The 19,514-nt window shown below is 46.5% G+C and overlaps 1 protein-coding gene across 1 annotated transcript; it reads right to left on the reverse strand.

Annotated features, from left to right (window-relative positions):
- Nucleotides 1-296: 296 nt before the first annotated feature.
- LOC109734900 (probable AMP deaminase) lies at nt 297-6,572 on the reverse strand. The gene is made up of 19 exons (XM_020294083.4): nt 6,071-6,572; nt 5,319-5,503; nt 4,719-4,899; nt 4,292-4,470; nt 4,160-4,211; nt 3,942-4,069; nt 3,575-3,754; nt 3,399-3,466; nt 3,174-3,316; nt 2,947-3,008; nt 2,656-2,769; nt 2,331-2,471; nt 1,810-1,962; nt 1,674-1,727; nt 1,488-1,598; nt 1,237-1,410; nt 1,068-1,148; nt 869-967; nt 297-760 (listed from the first exon to the last, which is right to left on the reverse strand). The coding sequence occupies exons 1-19, from the start codon at nt 6,372-6,374 to the stop codon at nt 692-694; spliced, it is 2,478 nt and encodes an 825-aa protein (XP_020149672.1). The 5' UTR covers nt 6,375-6,572; the 3' UTR covers nt 297-691.
- Nucleotides 6,573-19,514: the final 12,942 nt, after the last annotated feature.

Here is a 19,514-nt window from a genome sequence, read left to right on the forward strand (position 1 = left end):
CACCACGTATGATGAGTGAGGGGTGGGGGCAGCATTTGTGAGTTCTCGGAATGGGAGCGGCCAGCTTGCATCACCCCACAGATCCTCGTAATTAAGAGGGGGCTGTTCCAAGCGGTCCAGTTGAATCTTCTGCCCCCCGGCTTTACGCTCGCAGGCACGGCGTGGCCAAACAGTGGCAGGGCCTACAGCACATGCACCAAAGGAAATGACGCTAACCGACACCAAACCTACAGCATCCTGCATGGCAATCATACAACTAATATCTTATCAAGAATTGGTGCAACTAATATCCTGCATGATATCAATCCAATATTATAATAGAAATAACTGGCGAATCTCTAACAAATAGTACTAACAATATCAGATTTAACATGCTGTAAAAGATATCTGGATAAAAGCAAAGATACAAGTTTATTCTCAAGGTCACTAATTTGATGTATCGAGCGAGCGACGACAGATCTGATGTACTATGTTCCACTGAAATCCTAGAGCGTCTTCCTCCTCATCCTTCCATGCTAACATTTGCCTATACAAGCAACAGGAGTAAAAGACTCATCGAAAAGGTACTCGGGCACTTTTCTTCTCTTTCACGGATTGCATAATAGGTTTGCTTCCTTCTCCCAAAGCCCAGAAAATGGGGTGCGATGCCTGAAACGCGTGGGCTCCTTTGAAAACTGCCGCAAGATCTTCTTCATCTGTCGGTTTCTTCTGGTAGCTTAACATTTCCGAAATGTATCAGCTCCATCTCATCTTTCCAAATCTGCGGGTCAAATCGCAAATGCAGTTATCAACGGAACAAACCAAACACACAAGCACAAGGAGAAAAAAAGATCAGATAACACAAGCAGAAAAGGTGTGAAGTACATACGTTGTGCCGGAATTCAATCCTAATGTGGGGAACATTTGTCTGGTGGATGTCATTGCCGTCGGGGCCTCTTTTGTAGTAGTTTCTACCAATCCAGTGTGACTAGATAAAAAAGGAAAAGAAAGGCCAGAGCTTAGAGGGAGTCCATGAGTTGGGTTATGTAAGAACAGAGGAAACTGGCAAATGAATGTACAATGCGTACCTTCAGCCTATGAGAGAAACCAGACTGGTACACAGAATTCCTGGCTATTTCACACAAGTCACAAGAGCTAAGCTTCCACAGCTGCCAAAAGTAACAGCCGACCAAATATTAGGCAGGTCCGAGTGGGCATGGAACAGAGCACATAATGGGAGGGAGCAAAGGAAATTACCGAAGCAGCAACACTGTATTCTTCAACCAAAGGTTCTTTTGTTAGGTGAATTTGCAAAGGGTCATCAGTTGAGAGAGAAACATTCAGGCCTCTTAAGAAAAATGTTGGGAAAGGGTTCCGGTGGTAGTCAATAAACAATGAGTTGTTGCTCAAAGGAGACATTGCAAGACCAATCTGATTGCAGGCAAAGAAACATGATTAGTTTCTTTCAAATAATGATGCGAAAATACAAAGAAAATAACAATGCTAACCTGAGCAAGATAATACAAGTACTGGAGGACAGGGGACTTCTTTAAATTCACCCCGTGAGCAATGTTATGAGAAGTAAGAAACGCTGCAGCAAGATGATCAATATCACCAGCCTGAAGACAATAATCATTAAGACAATGTGTTCAAGTCCAATGTAGAAATGTACAGATCATGCAGTATGGGTATACCTCTCCACAGTGTGGACGAAGTTTGATTGTTGTCATGCCCTTGGAATCACGAAGCTGCATACAAAATGATCCCTCTGTGTGTTACTTTTCAGTTTTAATAAAAACACCAGGAGATCTGGGCGGAAAATGTTATTACCTTGTTCAGTGTGTACAAGTTAGCATAGCAATAGTATACATAATATGCATAGGCTGGATTGAAAACATTAGTCCATTGCTCAGGAGTCGGCATGTGTTTTGTTGGGCGCCTTTCTGGTTTGCTTTCATCATCCACCAAATCTAAACCAACAACCTGAAGATAATAGCACGAGAAACAATGATGGCTGGAGAAAAATGTCATAAATGGTCTACAAGAGAATAATATTGTCAATGCACAGAGCTTGGAGGGGCCCTCTCAGTGGAAGAAATTTGGAAAAATATTCTGCTGACCGGTGGTTTTTATACTGCAGGCTGGTAACTTTCTCAAGATTGTCCACACTTCTACTAAAGTAGAGAACAAGATTGATCTTTCAAGCATTGGTCAATAAATTTTTCTTTAATAAGACACACAAGTCAGTTGCTTTTTCTATTTCATACAATTGCAAGATGACTAGATTAGTGTTGAAAGCCACATCAACATAGCGCAGACAAGTAATAAATATATAAAGTGCTTCCACTGACCTGTTCTAAGAAAACGTGCAGCTGAGGATGTGAAGAAGGATCAACAGTTACTTCAAAAAGTGGAAGAAATATGTTGTCAAGGAGGTTCTGGAATGAATTAATCGTGCCCATCTCCCTGTATACATTGTAAATCCGAGGAATCTGCAGAGAAAATTGAACACCACATCAGTGCAACTACTCCAGTTAAAAAAAGTTAAATGCAACAAGTGATTTATGTTCCAGTCCGGTTTTAGACAAAGGATATACATTGATTAATGAATATGTTAGAGTGAATATAGAAATTGGAAGGCCAGAAACACTGAAGAGGACAACATAGAGCCATTACCTGGATTAACCAAACAACATTCTCGCTGTACAATTCATTATTCACTATCCAACTTGCCATCTGATCCCACTCACTTTTCTTTCTCCCATAAATAGATATTCGATACTCGGCCATCTGATAAAGATAATTGGAGTATGAGCATTAGCCAGAGCCATATAGCAAAAAAAAGGGCTAGATCAATGTGTAAACACTGCTTGTACATGAGTAGCCAATATTTCCACATTAAAAATTAAAAATATGAAAAGAACTATTTCTAACCCTCGACAAATCAATATAGAAAGAAGAAATCACCTGATATTTGCTTGCTTCAAGGTCAGCAAACACTTCTTTAGTTAATTCAGCGAGGAAGCGACCTAGTAATAAGACAGGATGATAGTTAACAAAATCATCCGTGTAAAGTCTATGTTGGCGGTGATTCTAATGCAGGATATAAGTTTAACAGTAGTACAACAGCTGAAATAAGAGAAATGAAAAAGAGAGTATACACATTCAGGCAACAAGACAAAACATATGTGCACCTTGAATAAGGTTGTCCTGCTTAAGAAAGATCTCCCTGAGGCGAGACTGGCCACATGGATTATATTTCAGATTGAACTTGTCAAAACGGTGAAATGTACTCTTATCAGCATGCACGTCCAAGAGATCAACATTGAGGTCATACCTATGAGAGAGTAAACAGGTTACTACAAAAAAGGTAACAAGAAGATAAATAACAGCACCATAAGATAAAGGATTTCAGTTACCCAGTCAAGTCCAAACTCTCGAACACCTCCTTAAGAGTCAAATAGGTCCCATCTCTAAAAATCACAACCTACATAAGTGAAATTTTGGAGCATAGGTCAAGTGCAGGACGTTATGTCTCAGGTTTATTGCTACGTGAGACAACAGCAACAATTAGGCAAGAAGGAAGTGGATGTACCTCATCTGGTTCTTTCTTCAATTTTGACTTAATAAACCTCAAAAGATGCTTCTGGTTCATGCATGCAGAGTGATGAACATGAGTATCAACCTTCCTGACATTGTAGAAGTCCCTGTGTGGTGCAGCTTTCTGGGCAAGCAGCTCTCTATCGGCATTGACCATCAAATGAAGATTAAATTTCTGAAATTACAAAAGCATGAAAACAGAGGTCAATGTACAGAATAAGATAGCTTGCGCATGCGACATCATCAAGTTCTCAGTGAGATTTATAAATCAAGCTAGCTTCACAGGCCAGTCTGGAACAAATTCATATATGCAGGCAACAATAGAGCAAGTGTTTGAAAGGAAGAAAGTTCAAAAGAATTACTTGCTCTAGAAGATTTAAACGGTGATGACAGACTGTTCGGATATCCCCAGCAGCCAATACACGAAGGATATAATGCATATCAGTAAAGAAGGTGGTAGCATCAGCAACAGGAAACAGTCTTTCTTTAGCTGCATCAACAAAGACAACGTGATGATCAACATGCCCCAAACTAAGAAAATCACGAGAAACTAGAAGAAATGAAATGGTTTTTCACTCACAATCTTTACTGGGGTACAGATGAACAACACCATCAACCATTTCAAAGTGATGCTGAAAGAAGGGAAAACAATATTTTAGGCAGATATATGTGTAGCCAGTCATTATACGCATACCTAGAGAAATGCACTTACTTCAGTTTTGGTCTGATGTTCATAGTTGAACGGGTTTGGGTTAGGTTTGGGGGTACTAGGATCAGTTATTATTTCCTTCTCCCATGGAGCAACTTCTTCTCTGAAGATGTACTTCTCTCGTAGCTCAAGACATTTTTGAAGAACTTTGTATGCTTCAATTTCATCATGAGAAGGAGTTTCTGAGGCAAAATCAAGAATAAGTACAAGAGTAGCAACATGTAATCAAAGAACACTAGCTATAATAGATTTTATTCTAGTGATCGAGATCAACACAATCAAGCTGATGCTATATATAGATAAAGGAATGGGCAATGATGGCATGCACTGAACAGTCATGTTCGAAAACAACAAAGCTGGAAGATATAATGAGACAATCAACATTGACCCAAAATTATTGAACAAACAGATATAAGGAGAAAAAGCATACCAACAGCTGTAATATTGATCCTACTGAAAGTTTCATGCTCAGGTTCCTTTCGAAGTATATCAGCTGCTACTGGATTTAGCTGGATCCCATGGAGACTGCCAGTTGCACTGTGAGATCTAATCATGCTCGTTGGTGGTATGTCCCCATTCTGATCCGCTTTAACAGGAACCGGGTCTGATCCCTGTGAAATTTAAAACAATGTTAGTCTATCAAGTACAGACATAACTAAGGTATTTTTGCAAGTAAAAAGTTGTTTCTGAGCATGAATTTTGAGTTAATACAACAAAAAGGTTGCAGAGAAATACATATCTAAACTCTAAAGGAAAAAAACAATTTAGTGTGTAAGCTACATGCAAGTTAACCTTACAAGCTTTTCTTGATTAATTCATATGACTCACACCAATACCTTATATCTGTATACAAGGAAGTAAACCTCATAAAGTTGTGTTGGTAGCCATGTTTCCATTCAAAGATCCACTTAATGACAATGAAATTAGTGAAGATCCTTACAAACCCAACATGTTGTCAGTCAGAAAACAAATTATCTACAAAAGTAAGCAGCAAGCACTGCTTGTCAAAGCATATGCATCTTGCACTTACAATAGCCCCATTTGTGCCAACGTAGACAGCATCATCATTTTTGGAATCCGGCTCAAGATCAACATCCTCATCTGAATCTTCGATGCTCTCAAATGTGCTGACTGCAGGAACAGAGGATTTTGGTGTCGTTGGTCTAACCAGAGACCCAACTCTTTTGTTCGCAGCTGGAGATATAGTGGGCTTGCCTGAGTGGTAAAACAGGCCAACATTAGCATAAAACGTCATGGGGAATTGCTTGCAGATTACAACTGTTGCAGAACATGTTTCCTGGTGTTCAAAACTGCAAGTGAGGCCATGTCACAATACACACTATACACTACTGTGTCTGTTTCTATTGTTTCATCACTACAGGCGAAACCATATTTGGGAACACCGAAAAGAGCTCATTTAAGTTACTGAGCTGGACACATTTCCCGGATGCATAGTGTGGAGCACCTCAAGTTTTGCCAGAGCTGAAACCCTACATAAATCTGAAGCGTACGGTATGCGAATAGGAACTAGGTAAGTGGTGAGTGCTGGGCCACAATGGGATGGATAGATTAACCCGGCCGACGCTAACACCGCTCTTGGTCTAAAAAAAAATTCACCACCACTGACGAACTGCATCGTAGCGCACTGAACTACTGAACAAATCACGCGGACGGGATCAGGCCTGTGAATAGTCGATGCCTCGCACTACCGCAAGCGCGCACATACCGCGCCGATCACATGGCATAGGGCGGGGATGCAGGAATCAGGAGAGCGGTGCGTACCCTCTCGGCCGGTGTGGAGCGGCGGGAGCCCCGGCGGGATGGGGAGGGTGCGGCGATCGTGGTCCCTGTGCGGGGGAGGGCCGTCGTCGTCCTCCTCGCCTTCCTCCCGGTCGGGGTCGCTGTCCTCGGCGCCGTCGGAGAGGAGGCGGGCGCGGCGGCGGTGGTCGCGGTCGAGGGAGCGGGCGAAGCGGAGGAGCTGGTCGAGGGTCTTGCGGTGCATGTAGTAGGCGGACGCGGCGGCGAAGGAGGCGCCGACGAGCGCCGCGACGGCGAGGTGCAGCGCGTAGGACGGGGAGGGCTCCATGGCGGCGAGGCGAGGCGGGGGTGGGGGTGGGCGACGGTGATGTGAGAGGAGCCGAGGGAGGCGGCGGCGGGGGCGCGGTTATATGAGGGGGGACGGGCTAGGGGAGTTAGGGGAAGGAAGGGCGCTGGCTGACTGGTGGGCCCGGTTGCTGCGCACGGGGAGTGGGGTTCCGTGTGCGCGTTCCCTCGGAGACGCCTTGGAGTGTATCCATCGTCCACCTCGGAGAAAAATGGAGCATATCCGTCGGTTGTATTACTGCTACTACTTTGTTTTTTTCTTGGAGTGTTTGATCATTTTCTATGCTCGTACAAACGACCGAGTTGGTGATGATGATGTATCCGCCGTTTGTCATTTCTGACCATCAGATTTGTATCTGACGCATGCGAGATGAGTTTGGAGTATTTTTGAAATCTGCCCCATCACTTTGCTTCACATTTGCAAAAAACTTCTCGGGCCTTTATACGAGCCTAGCGCACAGAAACTTTGTTAGTTGGGTGTAAATAAGAGCATTTACAATCGGACTTGGAAATCAGCCTCGTCAAACCCCCGCGGACATGACTGGATGCATCCGCAGACAATGACCGGCCGTAGATGCTCTAACCATGCGCCCAGTAGCAAATGTACATGGATATATACACATTATACTCGCCAAATAGAAACAAATATGCACATTACATGGATATATACACATTATACGGCCGTAGATGTTCAGTGTTGTTTGCGCAGTGAAGCGCTGAAATCAACTGGAATCTGTTTGAGAAAAAATGCTTGTCATGTGGGAAATCAGTATGCACAGAAAAAAGAAATGGAAGATATTGGGGGAAACTTTGCTTTTGCTCGTGGAGGTACATGACTCAGATTTCAGTCCATCAAACTCGTACGTGTGTCGAAAGTGGTACACAAACTGACAAACAAAGCATAGTGGACGATGAAACGTGACTAGGAGGACGACACGTGTGAGCAAGCGGTCAGTTTCAGAGAGGAACGGAGACAGATCATGCGGCCAGCACTAACTTTTACCAGATCCATACAATGGGATAGAATGCGCTTTAATGAGAGAACGTGTGCATCTTGATAAGCGACACCCGTGTGAGCAAGTGTTAAGTTTTTTTACACCGATAAGCGTCACACGTGTGGGCGTTAGGGGGTCTGCCCACACATTTTGTGTGGTGTATAAGAGGAACAGCCCACACACCTATGTGTGACGCTTATCGGTGTAAAAAAAACTTAACACTTGCTCACACGGGTGTCGCTTATCAAGATGCACACGTTCTCTCATTAAAGCGCATTCTATCCCATCACACCTACGTGTGGGCAAAACAAGTAATGCCCACACACCTCATTTTTTCCCTCCCATCCCTCTCACACGCGTGCGTGTGGGCGAAATAGATAACGTCCACACGCCCTGTACGTCAGGCCTCGTACCTCGTGGTCCCGCACACCCCGCATGACAGTCACCGCGCGTCCCGCAGTTGCCATGGTCCAGACCCTCGTCCATGTTCGTTTAATTGTAGTTGCCATGTCGCTGAACTTCAGTTGCCATGTCGGACAACTACAGTTGCCATGGTTGCTCAATTGCAGTTGCCATGTATGGTATGGTCTACTGCAGTTGCCATGATTTCAAAACTTTAGGAGTTGCCACCCACTAACACTAGGCAGTTGCCATGTAGCACTACAAAAAGGCATGGCAAAAAAACATGTTCGGGTAAAAGAGAGAGTTGCTATATGCTCACCAGCACGCTAGGGCAGTTGCCATGTAAAGAGAAAGAGTTGTCATCTGCTTACGTGCACGCTAGGGCAGTTGCCATGTACCATGCAAAAACACATGGCAACTCGGGTAAAAGAGAGTTGCCATCTGCTTACAAGCAAAGCTAGGGCAGTTGCCATGTACCCTGCAGAAACACATGGCAACTGCCAGCTTTGGGTGTGGGCGAGGAGACGGGCGTGTGGGCGAAGTGATAAACGCCCACACACCAACCCTCTCTGCGTGCGTGAAAACTGATGTGTGGGCGAATTGCTAAAGCCCACACACCAGCCCTCCGTGTGGTGAAAAAGGACGTGTGGGTGACCGGATGAATGCCCACACACCAGCTTAGTCCTACGTGGCACACAAACACTATTAGAACACGTCAAGGTTCGTGCAGAATTGGTTGGACGAGGATCCATGCGTGTGGGCGAGTTGCCACATGCGTGTGGGCGAGTTGCCAGACGCCCACACATGTGAACGTTAGTGTTTTCTTTTTTTAAGAGAGAAAACAAGTGTCCAGTTGAAGAAAGTTGAAAAAAGCGAAATCACTAATTAAAGAGTACTCGTTGCAAAGAACACTCCATCTTCCCAGGTCACGACAAGTGGCGCGCATGCAGCGCGCCACCTGTCGCAACCTGGGAGTTTTCCCTTTTTTTCGTAGATTCGTTTATTCAAAACGTTTTATCTCTTAAACTGTGCGTCCAAATCTCAAACCGTTTTCATCATTGAATTTCTCGCGTCGAGATCTTCAAAACTAGATCCCATGTTGATAGGTTTTGACGAACTTTTTTTCACGAAAAAACCGGACGAAAAAACCAAACCGGGAGCACGGTTTTTTCCCTTTCCGAAAGAGGCATGCCCGTGCCTCTCGCGAAATCACAACTGTGCCTCTCGTGAAAGCAAAACCGTGACTCTCGTGGAAAGAAAAAACAGAAAACGCGCTTTTTTTCCTTTTTCGAAAGAGGCACGCCCGTGACTCTTGCGAAAGCACAACCGTGCCTCTGGCAAAAGCAAAACCGTGACTCTCGCGAAAGAAAAAAACCAGAAAACACGTATTTTTTCCCTTTCCAAGAGGCACGGCCGTGACTCTCGCAAAAGCACAACCGTGCCTCTCGCGGAAGCAAAACCGTGACTCTCGCGAAAGAAAAAAACAAAAAACGCGTTTTGTTTTTTCCTTTCCGAGAGGCACGGCCGTGACTCTCACGAAAGCACAACCGTGCCTCTCACGGAAGTAAAACCGAGACTCTCGCGAAAGAAAAAAACAGAAAACGCGTTTTTTTCGTTTCCAAAAGGCACGGCCGTGACTCTCGCTAAAGCACAACCGTGCCTCTCGCGAAAAAAGTGACTTTTCACGAAAGAGAAAAAAGTAAACGCGTTTTTTCGTGCAAAATTTTTTTTTGGTCGAAACGCTAAGGAAGACCGGGGAAAAACCAAAACGTCGAAAAAACCGTTTAAAAAGCCGAAAACGCGTGCGGAAAAATAAAATAAAAACAAAATCTGAAAGGAGCGTCCAGAGCGCGACACGTGGCGAATGGCTGAGAGCGCGCCAAATGGTGCCGATCGTTGCGAGGCTCCCGAAGGAGCGCTCGTTAACTAGTTGCTCCCTGAAAAAAGTGCCGGTCCTGTAAATAAAAAATGTTTGCAGGTAGCGGAGCGCTTGGGCCATTTACACGATATAAACCAGGCCCGTGCTACTTGCTTAGGGGGGTCTCGGGCAACCGAGGTTTTAAAGCCCAGTTCAATTGGCCCAGTGGATACCCAAAAACAAGACGCACCAAACCGACGACGCCGCAGCCGACGAAAACCTAGCAAGCGTCGCGCGATGTCTGCGGCGAAGGAGCGCTCGGGTCATGGACCTGCCCTCCCCGGCGACGGCCACCCCGGCCATCCGCCCGCCAGCTCCGAAGTCCCCGCATATTCATCCCGTCCCGCTGCCGGGCATCCCGGCGAGACGCGCGACGAGAGTCGTCCCCCATCGATCTGCCGAGCTTGGGCGGAGATTCAGAGTCGTCTCGATCCGGTTCACCATCACTGGGACGACGACATCCCGGCGGGCGGCGGCAATTCTGATCACGACCCGCTGGAAGCGGACGCCGGCGGCGAGGTGCCGGACTGCCCGGCGTGGAAGTCCGGCGAGGAAAAGGCAACGAAAGTAGCCGGCGCATGCGACAGGGTTTACACCCGACGGAGCATCGAGTACCTGAACAAGTACGAGGAGATTTGGGCAAGCGCGGTCGAGAACGCCACGTTTCCTTCTCGTCCTCTGAGCCTTCTGAGGATGTTCCCCGAGGCGACGGGCCTGTGCGCAATGAGGGGCTACTGCCACCACCGTGAGTTCAAAACCCATGACACTTCCACTACTAGATCAACGATCGGGCACCGTGAGCCAAGACTGATGCTACAGATCTTCTCGCTGAGTCTATCGAGCTTCGGAGCATATCCCCTTAGCGTCTACGGAATCGTCGCTGTTCGGGATGCCCTGGAGCCGCTGCGGAATCTCGTGTTTACCGTCCCAGCAGAGATGATACTCTCACGGTTGATCGGGAATCCTTTACCTTGCCTCTTTGTAGTCCTAGCCAAGGAATGTACTACATGATAAGGGAGAGGGCATTGCTAGAAGTTGATCTTCGGGTGAAGGAGGAAGGGGACGGGTCATCCGACAAACGGCTACTTTCTGTGTATGCCGAGATCGATGGGGGGTATGACTTGGATCAACTGTTGGATGAAGAGGTCTCTAGTGACCTTGGCAGCTTGGTCGTCGACTATCTGTTTCTTGATGAGAGTGTTGAGGCTGTGATACAAGTCTCTGCAAGGATTGACCGCCTTCGCCATGTGAGGTTCACCGCGTTCACTAGCGGCTTTAATCAAGAGATTGTGTTGTTTGATGACAAGTTATCTGGGAATGGAAAATTGTTCCGGCATGTCGTCGCCGTGAAGGCCAAGGGGAAACTGGATATTTACTTAAAATTGGAGGAACCATTGCTTTGGTGGATTTTCCAGGAAGGAGTTGTTGGAGCTGCCAGGTCCCCTGATGACCAATTGTTAGATTATGCGCAGTTTGATGTGAGGGTGCTTTTTGCTCCTAAGAACGTTACCAGGGCTGGATGAAACATAAAGCGAACTGAACAAGACATACCGTTCTCTAATATCCATGTTTTTCTTTTCTTTATGTTATTTATTTACTATTTGAATATCCTTTTGTAAGCCTTCTAGAAGTTTTTTTTTAAACACAGTACAGACGCAGGCGCTCATTTTTTTTTAGCAAGAAAGCTAGGTCTTTATTGATTAATACCAATGTTTACAGGAAAAGCGATTGGGTCACTCGATGTGCCCAACCAAATATGGTGCCCAAGAATGCGCAAGAGCTCATATACATGAGTCGACATATCATCTTGAAATTTACGAAGTTCACCTCGTCATCGACGGGAACGTCTCCTCCCACAGAATGCGCATCGCCAAAAATCTAGAAATAAATCCAGAAATAAATGCGAGCACCACCACAATCCCTCTAACCATCCAACCACAGGTTGGTTCACAAGCCTCCTAGAAGTCTGACGCCTGACTTCTATAATTTGACAATACTAGTATGTCTTAAGCTAGGCCCACACTCTGCTTAGTCAGGCCTTGGGAAAATGTTTATTTAGGCGTTTCCATATCCCGGTGCAACTGAGATTTCTCAATGCGCGTTTCAACTTTCAATCAGTTCGATAGAGACGAAAATATATTCTCAACTCACAAGCTCAACTCCGTGCATATGGAGTCGCCCAACCGCCGCGTCACGTGAGATAGCGCGTCTCAAGGTTGCCATCATAACCATTCATTTATGTCCATGCCTCGAAATAGCACCCTTGCAACCTATATGAGCCTAATGCTATATTTCAGGATTTAATGGACCAGCTGGCTGCTGAAGAGGAGCAAAGGCGGCAGGCTGAGCAAGAGAGCAGAGATAAGGAACGAGCTGAGATGAACGAAAGGCTCAAGCTGCTCGAGAATCAACTACAGGTAGAACATTCATTATATACCAATGAATAATGCTCACGTGACTCTTCTCTTATATGCTCTCATGTTATCTCAAAGCAGCGGAAATGATGCCTCCTTCAGAATCTTAACATGATGGAAATGATGCCCCCCCTCCTCCTCAAGATGTTGTATGAACATGTGAACTTCTATGTGATGTGCATGTGTTTTGCAAGTAGTGAACTTCCATAAGTTAACCATACGTATGAATTTGCGAACTTGTGTGTGCTGCGAACTAGTATGAAACATTCGCCTATGTGAACTACTTTAAATTATGCCTATGTTGTGATGTGTTGCTCGATGAATTTTTAGGGAGTTAGAAGCTCCCACATTCATTTGTTATGATAACATTTTCTCCACTGTATTTAGATACAGAAATTGCACTGTAGTTTGTTTCAGTTGCAGGGATCAGATAAAAAAGAGTTTAACAACAGAAGCAATGGGACACATTTTCGAGAGCTACACTCGGAAAAAGAGAGACTAGCGAGCGCAGCTCTCGGAAAATGGGTCGTCTGAGCACTGAAACTACTGTTGTGCCATTCTTTTCCGAGGGCACTCTCGGAAAAGGGGTCAGTTGAGCACTTTACTACTACAGTTGTGCCATTCTTCTCCGAGGGCCGTGCACTCGGTAAAAGATCAACTGCCACGTGGGACACCCGGGCCCACTGGTCAGTTTCGAAGGGTTTAGCCAACAGTTGTATATCGAGCATTCCCGAGGATGGCTCTCGGCAAAGGCATTGCCATTTTTTTTTAATATTTAGCAAATAATTTAAAAGTTTTACTGATAAATGTGACCAGTGGGACCACATGCTAGGTAGGAATGTTTATGTGACGTGTTTTTACTGAGCACAGCGTCGCGGCTCTTGGTATAGGTAATAGAAAGTGACGGCGCCATCAGTTGCGAACGGGCATGCCACATGGCTTCTCTTTGCCGTGTGGTGCTCTCGGCGTATGTGCCGTTTACCATGCAATGCTTGTTCGCTGTGAGCCCGTGCCGGCAACGTTAGCTAGTTGCCGTGAAGCCAGGTTTGCCGAGTGTGGCTCTCGGCGTTGTTTACTTTTGCCGAGTGTCCGTGTTTTGGCTCTCGGCGAAGAGCCTGGCACCCGGCGCATACGAAAATTCCAGTAGTGAAAAATAGAGACCAAAATCAGACACACCGGAACCAAACCAGCAACAAACGCGGTCGGTCAATGGGGTTCCCTAACCTTCGGCGGCTGCTCCGACGGTAAAAAGGAGGAGAACCCTAGGACCTTGTTCCGCATGCACCCAACAGATTATTGTTCACTTACGGTTGTTGGAAGTCCAAGGCTTCGACTCCTATGGTGGCGATGACGTCAAGGAAGACGGTTCATGCAGATCTACCTCCAACGCGTGGTTTTTTGGGAGGTAATGTTCGTGTCATCTGAATTCTTTCTGATTTGAGCAAACACATTGTGCATCATGTTCATAACATCAAGGTGATGACGGTGGCACGCCTCATCCGTGTTGAAGGAGGTGGAATTTTGTGTTTGTCACCTCCAACCCTTTTCCTTGTCCTCTTCTTCGAAGCGACGATCCAATCTTCAGATAGTGCGTGGCCACTGGCGTCATGTTTATAACATCGAGGTGATGACGGTGGCATGCCTCATCCGCGTTGGAGGAGGTGGAGTTTTGTCTTTGTCACCTCCAACCCTTCTCCTTGTCATCTTCTCTGAAGCGGCGATCTAATCTTTGGATAGTGTGTAACCACCGGCGTCATGTGGAGTAGCTTGGCGACTTCCTGGGTGCTCCGCCGCGGATTCAAAGTCTTACTCCAGCGGTATGCGGAGTTCCAGTTGCAACACCGAGCATGGCTCACGATGCGGCGCGAGCTGTGCAGGACGAACATGGCCTTGGCTTCTCTTGTTCATTTGGAATTTTAGCCTTCAAAAGTTTTTACGAGTACATGAAAAGATAAGTTATCGGATGAGCAATGATAACTGTTTGTAGCTAACCTTTCGCACGGATTTACTGTTCGGTACTGTTTGTTAACTTCAAGGTTTGTAGTATATCCATCATTTTCTACCAGTAATTCTACTATTCTGTTTTTCCTTTCATTTGACCATTTTGGGTGCGTAAACCCAATAGTACGTAACAACCATGCATCCGGGGATATAAATATATATTCCCTCCATTTTTATTTACTCCGCATATTAGCTTTGACACAAGTCAAACTTTATAAAATTTGATCAAATTTATCGAAAATAATATAAGCTTTCATAATAAAAATATATATTGTATGATGATTCTAATGATATCGATTTGGTATTGTATTTTTTAATAAACCTGATCAAAGTTTAACCAGAGACAAAGCTAATATGTGATACGCACGTTATATTCGCCAAAAAAAGATGGATATGCACATTACAGGCCTTGCTTCGATTTGTTGTGTGGTGACTAGGTTGAGGCGTTGAACTTATCGACAGGGAACCTTTTTTAAGAAAGATGGTAGTTATGTCGACGATCAGTATGGGCGAAACGGAAATGGAAGAAAGAGGGACTATGCTTTTGCTCGTGAAGGTGTTGGTACAATCACATCATCAGGTGGGTTTGCGCGTCTTCTTTATGCCCAGGTGGAATTTCCATCAGACTGCGTGTGTTGCAAGTGGCATCCAAACCTATCCAAACAGGGCACGGTGGAACATGAATCATGACGAGGACGACGCATGTAGGCAGCCAATTTACTTATAGAAGGAAATGGAGGCAGATCATGCACTCTAGTGAAAACGTATGTTACTTGTATATTTCAATAGATAATATTTTAGGCTTTTTAGTGTTATTCTTTTAATGGTAGTCAATTACGAGTTGCGTGTGGTGACTCTGTCAATCACAAGATCCGTCGAGTCGGTCTCTCAGAAAATCAAGATGGCTAATGGTTTGCAAAGTTTTATTCCTGAAACCTAGTCCATTTCATTCCTAGAATTTAGGGATGAACTCGTTGTACATCTTCACTACTATTAAACAATCAAATAAAAACTTTTTTACATGCACCCCGCTAAGTGTACATCGGTTAGTTAGCACCGTCTGATTATCTAAATCAATGAAATCTAACATATTAGATTAATCTAATGAGTTATTAGGGGTGCAGATAGCAATTATAGTAGGCTGACCACCACTCCACCGGCGGATGAAAACTTCCCCTCCGTCAGTTTCTCTCTCTTAACCAGAAATCTCTCTCCTAAATAGATAAATAAATCAACAATCAATTTCTAATTAATAGGGATGACAATATAGCTAATGCTTGCAAGCAGGCATATGTGATCCATGCAAACCGGCTACTCCCGCATCAATTCCTCGTCCAATCAACGCCTCCATAGTCTACATGCATTTGCTGTTACGGAGGGGAAAGATTTTTGCGTGTGAGAGAAAGCCGCCATGGCCTCTGCCAAGGAGCGGCGTCCCCGATCTCGCCGAGCGGCGTCACCGATCTCGCGCCAGGTTTGCCAAGCCCGGGGACATGTCGGGGATGAAGGCATGCGTCGGTGTTGCCAGCACCGGGCATGCATAGACGGACGGAGATTATGCTGACGAAGCGCCGCTCCAGGCTTGGCAGGCCCCGGGACACGTCGTGGACAAAGGCACGCATCGGTGTTGCTACCACTGGGCATGCGAAGACGGGGACCTGCACGAGCTATACGCCATGTCGAGGCGGCTAACAGAGAAGGGCTCGATGATGGTTACATCACAAACCGGCATGGGGCCAATGTCGCCCGCGGTGGTTAGAGTAGATGAAGTGGTCGGGGAAGATGGCGGCAACGCTGACGATGAGCAGGTGCTGGATGAAGACGAAGGGGGTGGACGGCGGTGGCGGCTACTGGGGTATCGGCTGCGAAAGATGCGCGGCGGCGGCTGTGTTAGGAGCACGGTGCCGGTGCTCGAAGTAGGCGAGGAACCCAGCAGCGTGACGAAGACGGGCGCAGAAGGTGGTGCTCCCGCGCCTAGGAAAGCGGCGCGACGCATATCATGTAGAGTCGTCGCGCTGGGCGACGGAGTGGACCGCACGTCCCGGCACTACGGCCCGAAGAGGCAACACAGCGGTAGCGTACTGGTCGGGGAGACAAGACCTCGGGGAGGCGGCGTGGACCACGACGCTACGGTCTGAAGGGGCGGCGCGGCGGTGGTGTGCGAGTCGGTGCAGCCACGGGGACGACCCCTGGAAGCGATGGGGACCGCGGGCCATGGTGCTACGGCCCAAAGGTGCGACGTAACGGCGGCGCGCGAGTCGGTGCAGACGCGGGGAGAACCACGAGGCGGCGGCGCTGCGGCCCGAAGGTGCAACGTAGCGGCAGCCCAGCTCGATCAGTTGAGGGGCGCGTTGTACTTGGGAGAATCTTCACGGGAACTGCGGGGCGCGCGCAACCGATCGGCCAGACCGGTCGCACACCATAGATGAGGCGGAACGCGGGTGGGCAGGTGATCATCCGATCACGCGCGAGATCGGGGACGCCGCTGAAGGAAATATGCCCTAAAGGCAATAATAAAGTTGTTATTTATATTTCCTTATATCATGATAAATGTTTATTATTCATGCTAGAATTGTATTAACCGGAAACTTAGTACATGTGTGAATACATAGACAAACAGAGTGTCACTAGTATGCCTCTACTTGACTAGCTCGTTGAATCAAAGATGGTTAAGTTTCCTAGCCATAGACATGAGTTGTCATTTGATTAACGGGATCACATCATTAGAGAATGATGTGATTGACTTGACCCATTCCGTTAGCTTAGCACTTGATCGTTTAGTATATGGCTATTGCTTTCTTCACGAGTTATACATGTTCCTATGACTATGAGACTATGCAACTCCCGAATACCAGAGGAACACTTTGTGTGCTACCAAACGTCACAACGTAACTGAGTGATTATAAAGGTGCTCTACAGGTGTCTCCGATGGTACTTGTTGAGTTGGCATAGATCAAGATTAGGATTTGTCACTCCGATTGTCGGAGAGGTATCTCTGGGCCCTCTCGGTAATGCACATCACTATAAGCCTTGCAAGCAATGTGACTAATGAGTTAGTTGCGGGATGATGCATTACGGAATGAGTAAAGAGACTTGCCGGTAACGAGATTGAACTAGGTATTGAAATACCGACGATCGAATCTCGGGCAGGTAACATACCGATCACAAAGGGAACAACGTATGTTGTTATGCGGTTTGACCGATAAAGAGCTTCGTAGAATATGTAGGAGCCAATATGAGCATCAGGTTCCGCTATTGGTTATTGATCGGAGACTTGTCTCGGTCATGTCTACATAGTTCCCGAACCCGTAGGGTCCGCACGCTTAACGTTCGGTGATGATCGTATTATGAGTTTATGTGTTTTGATGTACCGAAGGTAGTTCGAAGTCCCGGATATGATCACGGACATGACGAGGAGTCTCGAAATGGTCGAGACATAAAGATCGATATATTGGACGACTATATTTGGACATCGGAATGGTTCCGGGTGAGATCGGGCATTTACCGGTGTACCGGGAGGTTACCGGAAGCCCCCGGGAGGTATATGGGCCTTATTAGGCCATAGTGGGAGAGAGGAGAAGGGAGCAAAGGAGGGGGCGCCCCCCAAGCCCAATCCGAATTGGGAGGGGGGCCGGCCCCCCTTTCCTTCCTCCTCCCCCCCTTCCTTCCACTCCTAGCCCAACTAGGGAAGGGGGGGGGGAATCCTACTCCCGGTGGGAGTAGGACTCCCCATGGGGCGCGCCATAGGAGGGCCGGCCCTCCCCCTCCTCCACTCCTTTATATACAGGGGAGGGGGGCACCCCATAGACACACAAGTTGATCATTGATCTCTTAGCCGTGTGCGGTGCCCCCCTCCACCATAATCCACCTCGTTCATATCGTCGTAGTGCTTAGGCGAAGCCCTGCGCCGGTAGCTTCATCATCACCGTCATCATGCCGTCGTGCTGACGAAGCTCTTCCCCGACACTCTGCTGGATCGTGAGTTCGTGGGACGTCACCGAGCCGAGCGTGTGCAGATCGCGGAGGTGCCGTACCTTCGGTACTAGGATCGGTCGATCGTGAAGACGTATGACTACATCAACCGTGTTGTCATAAAGCTTCCGCTTACGGTCTACGAGGGTACGTACACAACACTCTCCCCTCTCGTTGCTATGCATCACCATGATCTTGCGTGTGCGTAGGATTTTTTTTTGAAATTACTACGTTCCCCAACAGTGGCATCCGAGCTAGGTTTAGATGTTATATGCACGAGTAGAACACAAGTGAGTTGCGGGCGATACTAGTCATACTGCTTACCAGCATGTCATACTTTGATTCGGCGGTATTGTTGGATGAAGCAGCCCGGACCGACATTACGCGTACGCTTACGCGAGACTGGTTCTACCGACGTGCTTCGCACGCAGGTGGCTGGCGGGTGTCAGTTTCTCCAACTTTAGTTGAATCAAGTGTGGCTACGCCCGGTCCTTGTTGAAGGTTAAAACATCACATATTTGATGAAATATCGTTGTGGTTTTGATGCGTAGGTAAGAACGGTTCTTGCTCAGCCCGTAGCAGCCACGTAAAACTTGCAACAACAAAGTAGAGGACGTCTAACTTGTTTTTCCAGGGCAAATTGTGATGTGATATGGTCAAGACATGATGCTAAATTTTACTGTATGAGATGATCATGTTTTGTAACGGAGTTATCGGCAACTGGCAGGAGCCATATGGTTGTCGCTTTATTGTATGAAATGCAATCGCCATGTAATTGCTTTACTTTATCACTAAGCGGTAGCGATATTCGTAGAAGCAATAGCTGGCGAGACGACAACGATGCTCTGATGGAGATCAAGGTGTCGCGCCGGTGACGATGTGATCATGACGGTGCTTTGGAGATGGAGACCAAAGGCACAAGATGATGATGGCCATATCATATCACTTATATTGATTGCATGTGATTTTTTATCTTTTATGCATCTTATTTTGCTTAGTTCGGCGGTAGCATTAGAAGATGATCTCTCAATAAAAGGTACAAGTGTTCTCCCTGAGTATGCACCGTTGTGAAAGTTCGTCGTGCCGAGACACCACGTGATGATCGGGTGTGATAAGCTCTACGTTCACATACAATGGGTGCAAGCCAGTTTTGCACACGCAGAATACTCGGGTTAAACTTGACGAGCCTAGCATATGCAGATATGGCCTCGGAACACTGAGACCAAAAGGTCGAGCGTGAAACATATAGTAGATATGATCAACATAGTGGTATTCACCATTGAAAACTACTCCATCTCACGTGATGATCAGACATGGTTTAGTTGATATGGATCACGTGATCACTTAGATGATTAGAGGGATGTCTACCTAAGTGGGAGTTCTTAAGTAATTTGATTAATTGAACTTTAATTTATCATGAA

Source organism: Aegilops tauschii, chromosome 2, assembly GCF_002575655.3.
Source record: "Aegilops tauschii subsp. strangulata cultivar AL8/78 chromosome 2, Aet v6.0, whole genome shotgun sequence".
In the NCBI taxonomy this organism is placed as follows: Eukaryota; Viridiplantae; Streptophyta; class Magnoliopsida; order Poales; family Poaceae; genus Aegilops; species Aegilops tauschii.